This window comes from Anastrepha obliqua, chromosome 2 (genome assembly GCF_027943255.1).
Source record: "Anastrepha obliqua isolate idAnaObli1 chromosome 2, idAnaObli1_1.0, whole genome shotgun sequence".
NCBI classification, from domain to species: domain Eukaryota; kingdom Metazoa; phylum Arthropoda; class Insecta; order Diptera; family Tephritidae; genus Anastrepha; species Anastrepha obliqua.
In genome coordinates this window covers 54,438,321-54,456,257 of record NC_072893.1, presented here as the reverse complement: position 1 = coordinate 54,456,257, position 17,937 = coordinate 54,438,321, and the positions used below count along the sequence as shown (strand labels likewise).

General features: G+C 38.6%; 1 protein-coding gene across 1 annotated transcript in view; it reads left to right on the top strand.

Moving 5' to 3' along the window:
• The window catches only part of LOC129238156 (zinc finger SWIM domain-containing protein 8 homolog), a gene marked incomplete at its 5' end in the record, with an annotated part of 46,167 nt that overhangs the window by 21,941 nt on the left and 6,289 nt on the right, over window positions 1-17,937 (top strand). Inside the window, 4 exons of the mRNA XM_054873192.1 lie at window positions 8,157-8,399; window positions 11,106-11,269; window positions 11,351-11,661; window positions 11,739-12,233. Coding sequence (XP_054729167.1) covers window positions 8,157-8,399; window positions 11,106-11,269; window positions 11,351-11,661; window positions 11,739-12,233 — 1,213 coding nt within the window. The remainder of the gene's footprint in view (window positions 1-8,156; window positions 8,400-11,105; window positions 11,270-11,350; window positions 11,662-11,738; window positions 12,234-17,937) is intronic.

Sequence of the window (17,937 nt, the reverse complement as noted above, 5' to 3'; positions counted from 1 at the left end):
AGGTCCAGAAGAAAAGCACATACGCTCAGTCCAACCCATCTACATATATTCTAGGGCTTTAATGACACTGGATTTGGGTGAAGTAGTGTGATGAGTAGAGGGCACAATGCATAATGAGAATACATTCAAATAATATTAACATGACTTTATTGTTTTTTCAAAATATTCTCTTTAGACGTCAGTACACTTCTGCATTAGCTTGAACTGATTTTCAAAGCCTTTTTGCCACTCAGAAGTGGATACCACCAAAGCGAGCTGTTTAAAAGGGTTTCAATAACTTCTTCGGGCGTTCAAAACCTTTGACCGCGCATTTTATTTTTGCTGTTCGGGAACAAAAAAAGTCATCAAGTGGCAAGTTAGGGCTGTAAGGCCGATGACTTACTTTCTCAAAATCTTCCAAGTAATAGATGGATAATAGAGGTGAGTTGCTAAAAATGGCGTATAATCATTAAATCTTTGTAGTTACTTTCAGTCAGCGGCCGCCGTAGCCGAATGGGTTGGTGCGTAATTACCATTCGGAATTCACAGAGAGGTTGTTGGTTCGAATCTCGGGGAAAGCATAATTAATAAAAACATTTTTCTAATAGGCAATGGCAAACCTCCGAGTTTATTTCTGCCATGAAAAAGCTCCTCATAAAAATATCTGCCGTTCGGAGTCGGCTTGAAACTGTAGGTCCCTCCATTTGTGGAACAACATCAAGACGCACACCACAAATAGGAGGAGGAGCTCGGCCAAACACCTAACAGAAGTGTACGCGCCAATTATTTATTTTTTTTTTAATTTTTTTTTTATAGTTACTCTCAGTCACTTCAACTTTGGTGATGGGTTCTACGATACGTGTTGATAGTATTGATAGTTAATCTCCATAAGACTTGACATATCTGCAACATAATTCGATCCATCGTATTGCGTATAAGCTGTTTAGATGGTCAAGTGTCCAGTTTGATTGTTAAAAAGATTTTGTTGTCCTTGTATGGATTGTAATTTACCTGCTTATATTGAATAGTAATGGCCTATAAGTTCAAATAAACACCTGTTACATAGTTTGCTTTTGCTCCTATAGAAATACCGACATGTGGCACGAATACTCTTTGTCCACAGGTTCACTGGTATGAACGCTTGTTGTAAATTTTTGCAAATAAGTCATTGGCACGAATGAGCGTTTGACCGCGGAGAACTTAAAATGTGATGTACATGGCTGTGCATGTGAAGTGCAATTACCCTTTTTGGTTTACCGTTGCCGTTGCGGTGTTTTGTTGGTGCAAGCTAGTCTGATATCTTCCCAGCTGCTTGTTGCTTAAAAAAATAACAAAATATTTACAAGAAATGCCAAATGTACGTTTGCACTTTTCACATATTTTGATTGGCAGTGTGTTGTTTACACTGCCACGCCATCGAACTCAATATAAATATTTATATTTTGAAATTTATGTGAGTAAGAAAACCGACGCAACGTCGGTGGAAAAAGTAAAAGTTTTGAACTAAGTAGTAATTCCCTTCCCAGCATCCCTTGCCAACCCATGATTGGGTTCTTTGGTTGAATACGTAATACTAAATTTCATGAGAGATTAGATTTACATTTAGTTGAGGTTTGCACTTGGTCTTTTGTGCCCTCTACTCGTTACAGCACCTCATACAGATACAGTGTCCTTAGTAAACTTAAGCTAAAACTGAGTTGAACTGAACGTATGCGCCTTTATTCGGGCTGAAAATGGCCGAGATGTCGCAACCTTCTCCACGCTATAGCGCTGCATTCAAGCAGAGGGCGCATTGGAGTCTACGGGGATTGGTTGCAGAAACGACAAGAATTAGTAGACCATATCCAATAATGTGCGGATGACTACTCAGTCTGCAGTGGCCTGTGAGAATGCCCGTGAGCAATCACAGTTTATCCTTGAGAAGAGTTATGAGTTTTTTTAAACCTCTTTTGGTTGTACCCTCCCAGTAAGGATTTGGTCTGGCTCGCACCATAGTTAATGATGAGGTCGTAGTCGCTATTGCCAATGCATCCGCTACTTCGTTCCGCGTTATATTCCTGTGTCGTGGGACCCAAATTAACCGGATGCGATTGTGCGTTCCTAACAGATTCAGATTCTCGATACACCTAAGGATTAGTGTTATTCCACTGGGGAACATAGGACTTCAACAAAACATTTATTTTTATTTATTAACATCTTATTCTATTAACCGCTGTTCTCTTTACGACATTCTACGTTTGGTTGACTGCTTCTAATTCACGAAGGTTAGAACGCCTCCAAGTATTTCGTGGACGACCGGATTGTCTGTGTCGATACGGGTTCCATTCCAGTGCTGTTCTGCTAATGATTTTTTTGTCCTTTCTGAGAGTGTGCCCGATCGATCCATCACCATTTACGACCTCTTATCACTTTTTGGATTGGATCTTGCTCGGTGATCTGCACAAGTCTGTATTTCGGATACTGTTCGACTAAAAAATTAAGTCACGCAGAAAATGAAGTCTCTTTATTTTTCTACAAAATTCGCAATAATTTGCATGCTAAATTTACGTGGCGAGTTCCAAACCCGGCGTCTTCTCACATTAGCTCACTCCCGAACTGGTGTTTGGAAGCTACCAAGAGGATATTGGGCGATGCCCGGAAATTTTGAGCTGCTTGAACCGTATGCAGAAGAATTGTGCTGGCCACTCTCTCAAGTAAATGACGATCAGGGACTTTCCCTACTTGAATTCTATTGCCCGCAACTGCCTCACGAAAACTTCTCTTATTTCTGTCGTTTATGTTTACAAAAATTTGATTCAAATATCTTTAGTATGTATTTATTTATAGGTTTCAATAAGAAAACTTTATTATAGTTTATTTTATAATCCAACACCAACGTTTACGTGCTTGTTTACAATTTGTAAGTGATCCTTACACTTTTTCTCTGTTGCCTCTTCCCATACGTGCCTTTATGATGTGGCTCAATTCAATGCAAATCCACGCAAGGGGACTTCGGTATTGCAGCTGGCTTGGTTTTACTTTTTCTTGAGATTTGGTGGTTTGAATTTCAAAGTGGCACTGCTTCTTTATTGTTGCCTTGTTTCTTTACATACTCATTGGAATTTTTGCATTCAAACCACCAAATGGAAAAAACAAAATATGTACATGTAAATAATGGTGAAAAGAATTGGGAAGGTGTGGCCAATAACAGGCTGTCGTAAACGGGGGTCACGAAGCGGTTCGTTCACTAAAATACTAAGATTGTGTTAGTGATTTACGAAAAAAACTAACCAATTACACTTCGTTGCCGTCTGAACAACGACTGATTGAACGAATGTGTGAATATGTGTTTGGACAAGTGTGGGAATACACGTGAAGTGATCGTGCAGAACTCGGCTCCCGAATCATCCGTGTCGTGGCAGCCGAAGCTCTCCTCTCTCTAGGGTTCTTCGCCAATCGTTATGGTGACAGCACTCATCGACATAAATGACTAGATGTGAAACTCTGCAGCTCATTTTGAGAGAGAGCGCCCCATGAGCTCGTTTCAAAACTTGGCAGCATTCACACATTATGGGATTTTGAACAGCTGATAGGCGACTAGGCAACTAACGAAAGCAGTTCGTTTTTGCTTAATGGAAAAATGACGCGATTAAATATTTGTAATTATGTGTCTTAAAATTAATTCAATTGAAACGTAATAATTTCAATTGAAGGGAATTTTAGAATTTTCCAAAGCCTCTTATATCCTTTTCAACTTCTACTTTTAATTAGCCTTATGTACATAAAGTAATTTTATTGAAAACTGTAAGTTGGTTTCTGTAAATTTGTATATACGTAAATATTCTATGGTTGAAAAGCGTAAGTAATTGAATTCGAGTTTGAGATATTTTACAAAGATTAAAGGTAATCTACTTTAATTTATTCTGTTCGTTGTTTGAGAATTTTTTTTGTTACCCACTTTCTGTGTTATATTAAAAAATCGCAATATGTCATGTATTTAGTTATAAGTTATGTTTTTTGTGTTCATTACTTTATTATTATTAAATTACTTTTATATTTCACTTTTAAAAAATTTCATTTACATACAAATTTTAAATTTTTTTTCTTATTTATGTACATATTTCATACGGATTGTGCTTCTTTTTAGTATACGTAGGTGTATACGAGTGATATAAGGCTATTGAGCAACCGCACACTAAATACTAACCTCAATGGTGGTGTTGAGACTAAAAATTCCCAATTTTTATTTTAAAAATACCCAATTCATGTTTCTACCGCTGTGGCAATATTGGCGAATGTTATAAAAAATGCACATTTTTCAGCGCTCTCACGAGAAGAAGAGTTTCACATCTAGTCATCTATGCTCATCGACGTTATCGTAGTCCCTTTCCGTTGCCCATAGGATACACAAAATTGAGCAACACTTGTGATCGTAGAAAACAACTGCTTTCCTTTGGTTACATATTTACACAATACATCGGTTTGTGCGTGTTTGTGTTTTGTGGTATCGACACAATGTTGCCATTGATATTTTTCCCTATACACTTTTACAGACATCCGCGTTATCAGTTACAATTGTTCATTCCTTAATAAACCAAAGCCAAAATTCAACTAATGCAAATAGTTCCATTTATCTAAAATTTACATAGTTTTCAAGTTATTTTAATAAAAATTAGAATTTTTCTAAGTTTATTTTGTAAATGATTTTGAAATGTACTGTTTGGCAACACTGTCTGGTGAGAGAACAATCAGCTGACACGATTCTACGGAACTATCCAAAATCCTGCGATAAAATCTACGATACTACGGAACGGAAGGGTGCTGAGAATTCATTTACATGGGCTCTCATTAGTTTCATCGTGTCAGCTGACGCGGGCGTATGCAAGTGGCGAATAGATGAAGCAGCTGGTATGAATAAACATATCTTGGCAGCGCTGGGGCAGAGTGAATTGAGTCCCGAAGGTGGCGTCTTCCCAAAACTGTTATTTTATTTTTCGAGATTTTGACAAGACTGACGTACAAGAAACAACATGGTTGTGAAAATTCAGTGAATGGCTTGGTACTATTGTGCTTTGTGAGCTTTAAACTAATGAAAACGAAGTGCCGCGTGTTAAATTGTGAAAGCAAAAATTAATATAAAGCCTCCAAATGCAGTTTGTTTGCATTTTTATGCTGAAGACAACGTGCCAAGAAAGTATGTGTGTGTGCATGCGTCCGTATAATTTCTTGTGTTTGGTTGTTCCCATTGCTTTCGTCTACTCTTCTTCTTCATAAACAAATAATTCCCCATCCTTTTCGAATCTTACGACACGGCGAATTCGGAAGACGCAATCTATTTCTCTATCATTCTTGTTTGCATGCAAATGTTGTTGCTCTACCGAAATCACCTTGTGTGGAGATTCGCCCTGCTTGTATTTCTATCACTCTTAAATAAACCGCAATGAGCTGATTCCCTTTTCAATACATAAATAATTCAAACGAAAGTAAAAGTCTTAAAATAAATAGTCGAATACATTTATCTGGAGGCGGAAAGGGAGTTTATCAATCAGCTGAGTTGTATTTACAAACAAAACACTCTTGAAGCGATAAATGTCAATCAGTGCCTGTTAAGTTTCATTAACATACATACAGTGGCTACAAAATTTATTCGTACACTCACAGTTTATAAACAGATACACCTTATACTTAGCACGATTTATACAAAAGAACAAAATTTTGATATATTCGTAAAGAATAACATATTTATTCAATATTTAAGGAACAAACACTTCCAAATTCATTTCTGGAATTAGAGAACTTAAGGCAATAACGAAATAAGGCTCAATTTTATGCAAAAATATTATTCGTACATAGCCATATAAAAAATATTTTATTAAAAAATAATAGAAAAAACGAGTATTCTGTACTTTTTTGGGCCACCTTTAGATTTAATAACTGCTTCCAAACGACGATGCATATTTTTAGCAATACCTTGGTTTCATTAGCTACAATTTTCTCCCACCCAACACTTAAAGTTGTCTTTAATGATGCTTTTGATGTTATTTTGCGCTTAGACAAGCTGAATTGGGTACAGATCCGGTGATTGAGGTGAATATTTAAGCTGCTTACAGTGGTAAGTAAGCCATTTTACACGAGATAAGATGAGTGTTTTGAGTCATTGTCTTTTGGGACAAGAGCCCTCAAGCATCCAGTCCAAGTTTAACGGCACTATCATGCAAATTATGCTTCAAAATGCTTAAATACAGATGTTTGTCTATTTTATCATCAATAAAAACTATTTTTCATACTCCAGATGCAACTATGCACCCCAAACCACTGCATTTCTTCCTCCATGCTTTACGGTAGGAATACGATTTTTTTTATTATGTTCTGTATTTTCTTTTCGCCAAACTTTTGGAAGCCCATCTGATCCGGAAACATTAAATTTCAACTCATCACTGAATATGACGTTTTCCCAAAAAGAATCTGGCTCATTTATATAGCGTTTGGCGAACTCCAATCTATTCTTTCTGTTAATATCTGGATGGCTTGCGGCGTGCCACTCTGCTATGATGACCAGCGTTATGCAGGCAATTACGGGTTGTTTGTGGGCTTACTTTTTGGCATAGTATCTTGAATATTTCGGCCGCCGTAGCCGAATAGGTTGGTGCGTGATTAGCATTCGGAATTCACAGAGAGGTCGTTGGTTCGAATCTCGGTGAAAGCAAAATTAATAAAAACATTTTTCTAATAGCGGTCGCCCCTCGGCAGGCAATGGCAAACCTCCGAGTGTATTTCTGCCATGAAAAAGCTCCTCATAAAAATATCTGCCGTTCGGAGTCGGCTTGAAACTGGTCCCTCCATTTGTGGAACAACATCAAGACGCACACCACAAATAGGAGGAGGAGCTCGGCCAAACACCTAACAGAAGTATACCCGCCAATTATTTATTTTTTTATTTATCGTGGAGGTTATTTTTGGATTTCGCGCGACTGATGCTACTTTGTTGAGTTCCTCACGTGGAGTAAATTTTTTCGCCTTCCTGTTTGGTGGTGATTAGCTTCAATTTACCAGTATTAACGTAATCAGCAATAACAATTTGCACTGTATAATGCGATCTGCCAATTTTTTGTCAATTTCGCGCAGAGACTTGTTTTCCAACAACAATTTTACGCATTTCTAATGGTAAATCCGCACTTCGTCCCATTTTGTCACTTTCAAGCGAGATATTACGCGCAACTGAAACTGAATGGGCGATAAAAACTAAGAAAAAACAATCTTATTTCGATTTCAACAATATTAATATAGTAAAAACACAAACAATTTTTGGAACAAAAGTATCATGAGCTGGAAGTGTACGAACAAATGTTTTGCAGTATTTTGCTATGTCTGCCTGCTTTCCTTGGACCCCTCAGTGTGATTGTTTGCGGCAATTCATCAGGAATATAACATTCTTATAATGACCCAAAAGAAATATATTGTCACAGCAAATATTTTGCGCAAAGCTAAAGTTTTTTACGTACTACGCAGGGTGTACGAAAAAATTGTGTGACCACTGTACTTCAACTTATATATTCAACTATCAAATATACCCATGTTACTTTGACGATTTTTGCTGAAGTGCTAGTCCTTGGATGAATATAAATATGGGCTGCTCCTGTAATGCAGACCTTACAGTTGTGGGAACAGCACAGACATCAAAATTTTGGTTATATGGACGTCTCTTACCGTCCTGTATGATTTCATAAAATTTCAAAAACTCGCTTTGTGAGCAAAAAAGTAATATAATATGCCTACCGCTTCCACGACAGTCGATTCTACGTTACGGGAACGACTCGGATTTATATCCAGCCAAGGACTGTTATTCCAGCATCATTCCCCGTGCATCCATGGGGAATGTTTGTGCTACTACAACAACGATAGTAAGCCTACCAAACTTTGGTAGCCCTTTGTTCCCTCGCGGAGTTTTAGGAAATTATATTTGTATATAACCTTTGGGAGAGTTTGAAAAAGTGGGCAGATTCTGTAATTCACTTTCGAGTGGATTTCAATGAAATTGCGAGATAATTTATATGAAATTCACTTAGCTTCAACAAATAAACGTAACACGGCTGAAAACACGTGTTTTTTTATTTGTCCACCCGCCAAAAATTGTTTATAGTTTTATGTTTACCTCGATAAATATAATGATACATTTTTTTCTTTTTTTATCTTTTCAGAGGTTCCTTCACTCACCGAGCTCGCTGCGCACTGTGTCGCCTCATACATCCCCTTCGAATTGGTTGAACACGTGTTTCCTCCCGTGCCAGAGCAACTGCAATTACGTATAGCGTTTTGGAGTTTCCCGGATAATGAAGAGGACATACGTCTCTACTCGTGTTTGGCTAATAGCTCAGCGGATGAATTTAATCGCGGCGACCAACTATTCAAGACTCGCGCCGTCAAAGACACACTGCAAATTGGTTTGTTTACAAATTACACCAACAAAAGCAATTGCTTTTTTCTACAGGGTCTTTCAAGTTGGAGTTTCGTTTTTGAGCAAGTTTTTTTTTCATATTCCGATGGCTCTTTTGACAGATATTGCGAAGAAAATTATAATTTGCTAAAATATATGTAAATATGCGCATAAAGATAATTAAAATTTACTACGAAAATGGTGGATCTGTGGTAGATGTTGCTGGTAATAAAAAGTGAATTAAAAATTTTCTGCGTGGCACGTTCGTCTCGGCCGTTCATTTGAAAATGTCGCTGCTATGCAGGAAAGCATTGAATAAGATCAAAACTTGTCATTACCATCAATGGTAAGAAGGTGCGATGGCGTCACACTCTCCATGAAATAAACTAGAAAAAAGAAATCCATTATTTTTGCGTAAAAAACTTGCACATTACAGTCAACTATTACAGTATGGCCACCATAAACATCATTCACAATTTCAGCGGCCTGGCTTGCATTTTCGCATTCTCGCCTTTATCAAAGAAAAACTGTAAAAGGTACCGAATTTTCTCTTTGTTGTCTTCCATCGTAACTCACAACTGAATGGAAGGAACCAAAAACAGGTCAAGAATTACGAGCATAAACTTTAAATTGTTTGAGCCATCTACCGAGAAAATAATGGGTTTCTTTTTCCCCAAACTAATATACATACGGCGGCCGCCGTAGCCGAATGGGTTGGTGCGTGATTACCATTCGGAATTCCCAGAGAGAACATTGGTTCGAATCTCGGTGAAACACCAAAATTAAGAAAAACATTTTTCTAATATCGGTCGCCCCTCGGCAGGCAATGGCAAACCTCCGAGTGTATTTCTGCCATGAAAAAGCTCCTCATCAAAATATCTGCCGTTCGGAGTCGGCTTGATACTCGTACTGTAGGTCCCTCCATTTGTGGAACAACATCAAGACGCACACCACAAATAGGAGGATATGGCATCTTGATGTCCTTGAGTATATCAACATATGAAGCGTCAATCATCATTTCCTTAACCCAATGAATGGGTCCCACGCCTGGCCAAGAAAAGCATGCCCAGACCATAATGCTAGAACCACCAGGCTTTATTGTTTTTGTTGTATACTTTGGCTGGTATTCGGTATCAGGTGGTCGCCTTGCATATTGGCCCGATCTCTTTCCACCATACAAGACAATCTTCGACGCGTCGGACCATAAAATGTTGCACCACTTGGTCGAAGGCAAATTTATATTTTCTTTGGCGAATCGAAGTCTCTTTTCTGCATGCGTTTTGTCAACAACGGTACTTTTCTTGGACTGTGGGCACCCAGGTCATGCTCACGCAAACGCCGACGAACAGTCTCAACGCTCGAAGACACTTTTAACACGTTCACGCCGGCGCGTACCACCGGTGGCTCGCACAAGATTGCTTCATGAGGCGGCGTGTACCACCGGTGGCCCGCACAAGATTGCATCATGGGACGGCGTGTACCACCAATGGTACTTTATTAGACGGTACCTATGAGATGAGAAGCCATAAACGACTACCCTTATGAAAAAATTTCGTTTTATATAATATAACCTGCAATCGCTTCCGATAGAGCGAAAAGATGTAAACGTTGCCGTCTGTGGGCGAAGACTATGAATAACAGCGCCGGCGGGAACGTGTTAAGGTATCAGTAGCAGCCGCAAATGGAAACTCATTTGAGTATCTGACGATAGACTTAACTTCTCTAGCCGACATCGCTAGCTTTCTTCCACGCTTTTTGCCACTTGGTTTGTACTTGATGGCATTACGTCCCATTGTTGGTGAGCAACCAATGATATTTTGCACTTCCACATAAGTTTCTCCATCAGCAATCAATTTTTTTATGAGGGCGCATTTCTCGGGTGTGCAATTTTTCCTTCTGGACATTACTGCATGAGGAATAATAAAAGTTTGGCCATTAGCTACAGAATATCAATTAAATAAACTTATCTCACTGTTTTTTTTTTTTTAATTTTCACAAAGATAGTCGCGATAATATTAAGACTACTAAGATTTTGACTGACTAAAAAAAGTTGCAACTATAATTTCATGCAAAATTAACGAAACAAACAGGTTAAGTTTAAAAAGTCATTGCATAACTTGAAGCCGACTTCTTCATCTAACGGATTTTACAGTGGATGGCGAAAAATTGTTGTGATAAAAAAAACGTGACCACTTAAATGTAATGAGCCATAAGCACTACTAAGATTATATAATTGCCGCTTAGACCTTTTTTTTTGAGTGGTTGGCCCGAGCCCCTCCTCATATTTGTGGTGTGCGTCTTATTGTTTTTTCCTACAAATTGAGGTAGCTACCATTTTACGTCACCTCCGATTGGTAGATGGTTTTTTATGAAATACACACGGAGGTTTGACACTGCCGAAGAGCGATCGCTATGAGAAAAATTTTTTTCTATCGATTGGTGTTTTGTGCCCGTGGTTTCGAACCTGTCCTCCTCCGAATGGTAGTCACGCATCAACTCATTCGACTACGGCGGTCGCCTATTGAGATATTTATAACATTCACCGAGACAGGCGCCAAGATTTTACCAAACAAAAAAATTAACATTTGCAGGCGTGCACGCGGTTTCGAAAACCGCAGACAGTTTTATTTGAATTTAAAAAGGAAACTCGAACTTGAAACGCCTTTTTATATATGGCCTTAAAAAAATACTAATTCTCGAACTTTTATCATAGGCTTTCATTTATCAGCCACTGTAGTTGGTCAAACACCACGTGCCCACTTCAATGTGGCGGTTACCTTCGATCGTAGGCGCATATCGTCGTGCAATTGCACCTGCACCTCGCCCGCCTACTGGTGCTCGCATGTGGTCGCCGTCTGTTTGCATAGAATTCATAATGTAAGTCAACTGATTCAATACACAAATGTACCTTTATCTTCACTATAATTTGTTTAATAATTTCCTTTTTTTTGTGCACAGCCCCTAGAAGTATGTTTACGTGCACCGGTGTCCGAATCATTGACGCGCCTACAACGCGATCAATTGCAGAAATTCGCGCAATATTTAATCAGCGAATTGCCGCAACAAATTCTACCGACAGCGCAACGTTTGCTCGATGAGCTGCTCAGCTCACAGCCCACTGCCATCAATACAGTGTGTGGTGCGCCTGATCCCACAGCTGGTGCTTCTGTGCATGATCAGACCAGTTGGTATTTGGACGAGAAGACGTTGCATGCTAATATTAAGCGTATTTTAATTAAATTTTGCCTACCGGCACCCATAGTTTTTAGGTAAGGCCAACGGCGTTAGCCACTTTTTTTTTATTATGTTTTATATTAAAATTCTGTATTCTGTATTTATTTTACAGTGATGTAAATTATTTAACAAACTCTGCTCCACCGGCTGCTTCCGAATGGAGTTCATTGTTGCGTCCGTTGCGTGGTCGTGAGCCGGAGGGCATGTGGAATCTATTGTCGATTGTACGTGAAATGTATAGACGTTGTGATCGCAATGCAGTGCGGCTGCTGGAGATCATCACCGAGGAATGCATGATGTGCGATCAAATATTGATATGGTGGTTCCAAACGAAATTGTCGCTGATGATGGGTTCCAATGGGCATGGCGGCGGCAAACACTCGAATACACATTCGAATTCGACGGCCCTCCAACACGCATGTAGTTCACTGTGTGACGAGATTGTGGTGTTGTGGCGTTTGGCAGCGCTGAATCCGGGCTTGGCGCCTGATGAGCGTGACATGTTGCACGCACAATTCACTGCGTGGCATCTGAAGATACTCGATCGTGTAGTGAAGTGTCGCATGATGCCACAATCGTACAGCAACAAACATCAACAGAATTCAAGGTAAACAAATTGATAAACTTAACACAAATTCTTAACCCTATCCCGATCCTTACCCCCTGTTCCTTTACTTATCCCTATTGCTGTTCCAATACCTATACCTAACCTGTCCCTGTTCGTTGTTCTACCCTCGTTATCGCTGTTTCCTTAAACCTACATACATACAGCCATGGCCATATAAATAGCACATTTAGACTTTGAAAGCAAAGAGTTGAATATGTTTTTAAATAATTATATTTTGTTGGGGGAAAAAGCAACATAAAAAATAAAAAACTTCTTTACTTCCACTTTAAAACAAAAAATGGTCAAAAAAATTTCAGTTCTGATTTAATTTACGAGAATGTTGATAACTCACGAAACCTCCTGGACAAATAAATAGCACATCCTAAAAATTCCAAATAAAAGCAAAGATAGTAAACAAATCGGATAGTTAAGTAATAATATTGTTTTACCAGATTAGTATTTTGTACAGGGCTGTTAATATTCGACGGACCCATCTGGCAACCCTGTAGCTTTTGACAGAGACGTCAGATCGCTTAATGACATACCGCGTCGAAAGCGTCAGTTCAAGCAGATTTTTACCATGGAACAGTACACGCCACGCGAGCGCTCCCAAATTGTTGAAATTTACATTCAACAAAAGAAGTCAATTGTGAAAACTCAAAAGGCGTATAAAAAATTAAATAAAATGAAAAGAGCACCTTCTAAGAACACCATTAAAAGTTTGTACGAAAGGTACGACCAATGCGATCGGATGAGAATATTGCTCTTGTACGGGCCAGTGTTGAGACGTCGCCAAGGACATCCCAAAATCGCCGTTCTCAGCAGTTGGGCATTGCTCGGACCACTTTACAACGAATTATCCGATTGCATTTATTCCCGTATAAGATTCAATTGACGCAAAGATTGTTGCCTGCGGACAAGCCTCGTCGATCGGAATTGGCCCAAAAAACACATGGGTCCGTCGATTATGGGCAACCCTGTACTAGTAGGGGTGCCTTGTATATGCCGGGATTTGGCAACCATGGTGTTGCAATCTGGCAACTGACAGCTGTATCGCAAAGTTTGACATTTTTTGGCTTTTACGTACTCAGAATGTTTTGAAATACCAGCGCTATTTGTGTTGTTTACAGTAACTTAAAAGATTCATCTCGGTCCAAAAATGGAATGAAATCGTGAACATTTTCGTGCGATTATTTTTTACAACTTTCGACGTGGATTAACTCAGCAACATTGCATGGATGAACTTAATTCATTTTTTGGCGATGAAGCTCCATCAAGGACCAGTGTTTATCGATGGTATGGTGAATTCAATCGTGGTCGTAGTTCACTCCAAGACGAATTTAATGAAGGTCGTCCAAAATCAGTTGTTGTTCCGAAAACCATTGATGCTGTGCGCGAACTGATATTGCAAGATCGTCATGTGACCTATCGTGAGATTGAGACAATCTTAGGCATTAGTGGGACCAGCATACATTCAATATTGCATAAACATTTGACTGTCAAAAAAATTTGTTCGCGTTGGATTCCACAAAATTTGTCAATCGCTCAAAATCGCTCGTGTCGATTGGTCGAAGGAAATGCTCAAAAAATACGATCGCGGGGCTTCGAAACACGTCTATGACATCGTGACAGGTGATGAATCATTGATTTACGCGTATGAGCTCGAAAGTAAACAGCAGTCGACTGTATGGGTGTTTCAAGATGAGCCAAATCCAACAAAAGTTGTTCGCGCACGAAGCACTTCCAAGCAAATGGTCACCTGTTTTTTCGGAAAAACTGGACATGTCGCAACCGTACCTCTAGAACAACGCAGAACAGTAAATTCTGAGTGGTACACAACCATTTGTTTGCCAGTTGCCTTCCAAGAAATTAGGAAAACCAATCGCCAAAGACGGATCACTCTTCACCAGGTCAATGCGAGCTCTCACACATCGGCTCAAACAACTGCATTTTTGAGCACCCAAAACATCGAATTAATGGGTAATCCGCCGTATAGTCTTGACTTGGCACCGAATGACTTCTTTTTATTCCCGTACGTAAAAAACAAACTGAGAGGTCAACGTTTTTCGACACCTGAAGAAGCGGTTGCGGCATTCAGAATGCATGTTTTGGAGGTACCTCATTCAGAGTGGCGAAAGTGCTTCGACAATTGGTTCAAACGCATGCAAAAGTGTATAGATCTTCATGGAGAATATTTTGAAAAACAATAAAGTGATTTTCGATGATTAAAATTTGTTTTTGTTCTCTAATCTCGACATATAAAAGGCACCCCTCGTATATCCACCGTTTTTGATTACTTCATCAAGCCGTCGCTCCATGCTTTCTACAAGCTTGTGGCATCTTTCCTTTGGAATCGAGTACCAAGCCTCCTCAACTATATATATATACATATATATTTGGCGTGGGTGTTTAGCCGAGCTCCTCCTCCTATTTGTGGTGTGCGTCTTGATGTTGTTCCACATATGGAGGGACCTACAGTTTCAAGCCAGATATTTTTAAATATGAGGAGCTTTTTCATGGCAGAAATACACTCGGAGGTTTGCCATTGCCTGCCGAGGGGCGACCGCTATTAGAAAAATGTTTTTATTAATTTTGCTTTCACCGAGATTCGAACCAACGTTGTCTCTGTGAATTCCGAATGGTAATCACGCACCAACCCATTCAGCTACGACGGCCGCCTCAACTGCGGCCCACAATTCATCAAAATTTTTAAAATTTTTGTTAGCGATTTTGACCTTAACGTCATTCCACAAATTTTCTATAGGATTGAGTTCAGGGCTCTGCGCCGGCCAATCCAGTACATTAATTTTTTCTCTTCTGAGCCATTGCTTCACTGTCTTTGCAGTATGTTTTGGATCATTGTCCTGCATAAATGTCCAATTTAATGGCATAAACTCAAACACAAATGGCTCTATTTTATTCTGGAGTATATCCAGATACTGAAATCTATCCATTTTACCAACCACGCGAACAATCGGCCCAACACTATGCCAGGAAAAAGCTTCCCAAACCATGATGCTTCCGCCGCCGTGTTTAATCGTCGCTTTTAGTGAATCTAGGATTTAGCGCTTAATTTTTTGGACGCCGTACAATAGTTTTCCCATCTGGTCCCATCCTATTTATTTTGGTTTCGTCGGACCAAAGTACGTTTTTTCAAAACTGAATAGATTTGTCTTTGTGGGCTTTTGCAAAGGCAAGTTGGTGTTTGATATGTCATTTTGAGAGGAGTGGTTTTTTTCTGCTTATGCGGCCAAACAGCTGGGCTTCGTTAAGTCGCCTTCCTACAAGCTTTCCGGACACCTGTAGACCAGATTCTTGATTTATTTCAAGCATTATTTGCCGTGCCGACTTAAAAGGATCTGCTTAACATCACATTAACATCAGTTTTTCGCGGCTTTGGTTTTCTTTCCGTTTTATTGCTTTGATAAGATGAATCTTTCTCAACTAAATTAAGAGCACTATAAACCATTTTCCGAGAGCACATCATCATTTCAGCTATTTCTGCATAGCTTTTTCCGTTTTGACTCGTTCGGTATATAAGAGCTTTTTTCTCCGGCGTGCAATGTTTTCCACGTCCCATTTTTAGTAATTACAAATTTTATTTAAGAAACAAAATATTATACTAAAAATCGTTAAAACAATATTAAAGTTTTACTCTTCGCTGCACAAGTTAAAATGTGCTATGTTTGTATCCACTTCAATCCACAGCAATAAGCATAAATAAAATAGAACGCAAAAAATTCCATCGAAAACGGTAAATTCCTCGCATAAATATAAGCTTAATAATGGTAATAAATGTAAACAAACAAATTTATTTTTGATCAGAGCAGAGTTCGTACTAAAAACTTAACTCAACATATGTAAAGGGTGGGCCATGTAAAATTTGCTTTTTGAATCGGCTATAAAAAAAAACTAATCAATATTTTTTTATTTTGAAGATTGAACATTGTCATTTATGAATGAAAAATAATATCGTTCAAATGACTGCCACGACTGGCTTTACAGTAGGCCATTCGATCAACCCAATTTTTAAGCACATTTTCGATTGCTTGGTCTCCAATTTCATGAATGGCAACTTCGATTTCGTGTTTTAAAGCATCAATCGTCTCTGGAAGGTTCGCATAGCATTTGTCCTTAACGGCTCCCCTTAACGGCTCTCTACAGTAACGTGTAGATTTTCTGAGCCCCAAATCCGACAATTTTGCTTACTGACGTAGCCACCGATGTGAAAATCAGCTTCATCAGAAAAGATGATTTTTCGGTAAAAATGCTCATCTTCGGTCAAACGATTTTCTGCCCATTGAGCGAACCGAAAACGCATTGGATGGTCATTAGGCTTCAGTTCTTGCACCAATTGAACTTTGTAAGCCTTCATACCGAGGTCTTTATGCACAATTCTCCTCAAAGAAGTGCGTGAAATGTTCAATTCTTGAGAACGATGACGAGTTGAGGTTTTTGGATGTTCACGCACATTTTCGGCTACAGCAGCAATGTTTTCGGGTGTACGTGTTGTTTTATCCATTAACGATCCACTTTCACGAACACGATTAACAAATTGATCCACGAACTGTCTTGTTGGCAAATCGTTTTTTTGGAATTTTTTTTTCAAATTTCTCACAGTTTGAGTAGAAAACTCACCACTTTGGAATTAGGTTTTCAATATTTCCCAATTTCGTTCAAGCGTATAGCGTCCCATTTCGTAAATGTCAATCCTTTAAGGGGGGATTCTACTGTAAAAATCAAATTTTCATGGATTTTGTTTTCATACTTGTATTAATTTAATTAGTAAAAAAAAGTTTAGGGTTACATAAACACAGGTCTTGAGTGTACAAAAAAATTTTTTAAATTTATTTTCATTTCAAAATGGCAGCTGTACAGCCGCTCCCCCGAAACGCCTTTTGAAATCTGCCCACACTGTCGCGCATTTAAAAAAAATCTGAAATGAAAAAAACAAATTTTTTTTATTATATATCATTATTTTTAGTTGTTAAGCCTACTACTTGCAAAAAAAAAATTTTTTGTAAAATTTTTGAAGTTTTTTAAAAAATCGACATTTTTTTGTTGTCATTTTGTTATTAAAAAAGGGGTTATAAATAATAAATTTTTTCCCACCATAGCTTTAAAAACTAGTAAATATTGTTAAAAATATACTATCAAAGTTTGAGCTTGATATGTTATTTTTCACGGAGCTGTGATGTGGGCAATTTTGAAAACGTGGTTTCGAGAAAAACACGCTTAAACAATTTTTCATACTTACAGCTTAATCAGCTATTCCTGCCCCATAGCTCCCCTCTCTTAATGCTTTATTCTTTTATCCGAAATAATATCCAATGAGCATTTTCAAGGTCAAAAGAATCTATAGATATTCTGACATGGGTAACCAAGTAGAAGGTTGGAGTAGGGAACGTCTTATCTCTTGATCAAGCGCATATGACCGTAAACCGCTCGAGCGCTCAGTTTATACCTGCTTTGCTAAAACTTTTATAACTTGAAAACTATTCAAGATTTCTTTTTAAGATTTTCATGGAACATTCTAGAGTTGTTTCTGAGTATGTTTCAACAAAAAGTAAAAAATCGATTTTTTTTAAGTTTTACAGTAGAGGCCCCCCTTAAGTAAATTATGAACACATTTCACATGTCATTTGTGTTACCATTCTCAAAAAAATAGGTGGTTCAAAAAGCAAACGCTATATGGCCCACCCTG